Source organism: Dendroctonus ponderosae, unplaced genomic scaffold, assembly GCF_020466585.1.
Source record: "Dendroctonus ponderosae isolate FM_Combo_2020 unplaced genomic scaffold, Dpon_F_20191213v2 Dpon_F_20191213_272, whole genome shotgun sequence".
NCBI classification, from domain to species: Eukaryota; Metazoa; Arthropoda; class Insecta; order Coleoptera; family Curculionidae; genus Dendroctonus; species Dendroctonus ponderosae.
In genome coordinates, this window is record NW_026018480.1 from 23,173 (window position 1) to 26,242 (window position 3,070).

Sequence of the window (3,070 nt, forward strand, 5' to 3'; positions counted from 1 at the left end):
CCTTCTAATTCCCTTTGCAATTTTGAATCAGCAAGCCATTAAAATTAGTACATAATATTGAAGTGACATCTTCATGCTGTCCCATTTTGTAAAACCGATTAGAAATTAGGAACACAATTCGGCCAATTTGAAATTTGATTCACCCGGACTTGTCTGAATTTAGGCTACAGTGATATAAAGTGAAACAAACAAGATAAAATGAGATTAACTAATCGACCAGAAACAGTTGACCATTCCAGTACCCCCGAAAATATGGGGGAAAAAGGATGATGAGAAATAAAATAGGGTCAGAGAATATAAAATAAGAGTCAAATAGTATGAATTATCTGAAAAGTGTTTGATTCAAATTGAAGAGTTAATATAATTGATAAATTGGTGATGCTCTAGTCATAAATGTATCAACAATTTTCAAACAATGGAAAATTAACCGCTTATTTATAATTAATTCAAAAATAAATGTGTATTCTGGAAGGCAGTGGAATTTAATACAAAAAGTTCGTTAGATATTTCTGTTTGCTTCTTGTAATAAACATCATTCTATCAAACAAGTTTTTTGTAATGAACTGTTTCATAGTTCAATACAAAGAACTTGTTTGATTGAATTTCATCCAGTATGTACAGACCAGCTTCTTGTTAGAAAAGCATGCTGTCTGTTATTTGGGTGCTTTTGGAACGTTGGAAAAATACACTAATATAAATGTAGCTACTTATGATAAAATTACTTTTTATACTTCGCAGTAGGTCCAGAATGAATTAAAATTGTTAATAATAATATTCGAGAAGAAAACGTTACCGAAGTGAACGAATAATAATAAAGAATGATAAATTGATTCAATTTAACAGGTCATTAAGTCCGATTTTTTAAAGAGAATTTCCTCTTTTCCCTTATTTTTCACTGGTATTTAATAATCACTTTACTGAAAACCTTTAAAGAACCTGAATAATGCATGAAATGAAATATTGAAAAACTTGGAAATAAATGGGGTTTCAAAAGTCAAAAGTAACAATGCGGAAATTGAGCTCAAGGTTTGCATTGCAAGTTTCTTGCTAGCATTAGAAATCTTTTTTTAGCACAAGCTATAACAACAACCAAATTACCTTACTTATTACGCCCCGAAAATCTGGTAGAAATCAACCATGTATTAACATACTTTCTGATCTCGTTTATGATCTTAGATTAAAAATAATGACACTTTTATTAAAAAGTTCCGTAAACGATATGGATATTTTGGAAGATGTTCAAGATCAACTACGCTTTAGCTCTATACGAATACAGAGAGCCCACCGTATTCTCATAGGCAGTCAAATGTACACCATACACCATATATTAACTTCAACAGAAATGAAAAAAGGGCGTTTAAGGCAGCTAATAAATATTAAATAAACTAAAATCACAATTTTTTTTACATCGACTTTCATATTCACATATGTATTATCTACACAGTTATTCTTTGAATGTATGCATATCTGTTACCCAAGGAATCAATTGAACTAATAAAATGTGCACTAAAAATTACATTTCAATTACAGTAACAAAAAATTTGTTAATAAAAATTTTGCCCTTGCAATAATTAGTTCGGATTAGAGATGTTATAGGTACTGTATTTAAGTTCAAAAGAAGTCGAAATAGATTGTCAATTTTTTTGATAAATTTTGTAATTTAAAGAAATATGCAGTAGAAAATTATTATGCAAGTAATTCTGAAGAAATGTTTTCACAATTACTAAAAGCCGCCGAATTTCTATTTGCAATCTCATCTCACAATGCCAATGCGGAGAGGATATTTTCACTTATTGCTTATGGAGCAAAGAAAGAAAAAACCTGCTGTTATCGCCTGTGAAAGGAATACTTATGACTAAGTACTTATAATTTAAATAGATACCTATGAGCTGTTCAGAGTTTTACAAATTTGTGCTTGTTCCAGAAAATTTTACTCTGAGCTGTAGATAATGTACTATACAAAAGGTAAAGCACCCAAATAGTACTTGTGTTGCAACTACAACTACTGTTTACTTTATAAGTTTTGAGTGAGAATTAAAAATATATGTTTTGCTCTTGTTTTGATAGTAAGAGGAAAATGGTAACCATCAATCCGAAGTTACAGCGAAAATTGTTATTTTACTGAAAAACATTATGATGTTTGGATTTTTGGGCTGATTAACTTTTGGTCTAACAGACCCAAATTTGTAGAAACAAATACTAATAAAAAGACTTACCTTAGAACATAGGCGTCAATCTGTTCGTTTTTCACAAAACTAATGATTTCGCACCGAACTATCTTAAGAAGAGACTCCAGCTTCGATCTGTAATAAAGTTAGTTAAGTCTCTTGGATGTAAAAGTTAGTTAACCCTACTTTTAGAATTTTGACTAAAATGAGCATGGGGTTAAAGAAAAAAAATAAACACAGTCAGCTGATCTGGGACAGCTGACCCTTAGACCGCATGTATGCACTTGTTCAGTAGATACCGGGAAAATCAATGTTTTAACACTGACCGTTCACATTCTGAATTTTAACTAATGAGTGAAGACACATTCCGGCAAACCGTTACCGGCTTTTTCGTCCGACTACTAACCTGGGAATTTTGCGCAAATCTGATGCTTTTCCATTACAATCAGACGTTGTAAACCAGATTTCTAGCAGTTTTTCCACACCCTCAAAAAACTGGACGCCGTCACTCATAGTTTCATCAGAAGCCATAACGTTCAACACGGAAGTACGAAAATTTATGGATAAAAATGTTGCTGGCCCGGCTTTTTGTGGAGCCCGGCTCTTTGCGCGCGCAATTTTGCTTGGCGCAACTCATAACTTGGGATGCAAACCCGAATATTTTAATCGCGTTCATTGCATCCCAGATAAAACTAATCAGCCTAATGTTTTAAATAAAAATTGTCCAACAGTGGCGAAAGACAATGTTTTTTCTGAAAGGTCTTACGTAACAGTGAGGACATTGCAAAATCGCAATTTAATCATAGTAATTGAGAACAATTAAACAGATAAAAATTAGTTCAATTAATTTAAGCCCAGAAAAAATGCCTGACATACTTCAGCCTAAAAATTCGGTAAGTATT

At 32.1% G+C, this 3,070-nt stretch overlaps 1 protein-coding gene across 1 annotated transcript in view; it reads right to left on the reverse strand.

Annotated features, from left to right (window-relative positions):
• Positions 1 to 3,014, reverse strand: part of LOC125503724 (S-adenosylmethionine decarboxylase proenzyme-like) — a 19,815-nt gene extending 16,801 nt beyond the window's left edge. Inside the window, exons 1-2 of the mRNA XM_048664462.1 lie at positions 2,575 to 3,014; positions 2,217 to 2,303 (exon numbers count right to left, since the gene is read on the reverse strand). Coding sequence (XP_048520419.1) covers positions 2,217 to 2,303; positions 2,575 to 2,699 — 212 coding nt within the window. The 5' untranslated portion in view covers positions 2,700 to 3,014. The remainder of the gene's footprint in view (positions 1 to 2,216; positions 2,304 to 2,574) is intronic.
• Between the last annotated feature and the right edge of the window lie 56 nt (positions 3,015 to 3,070).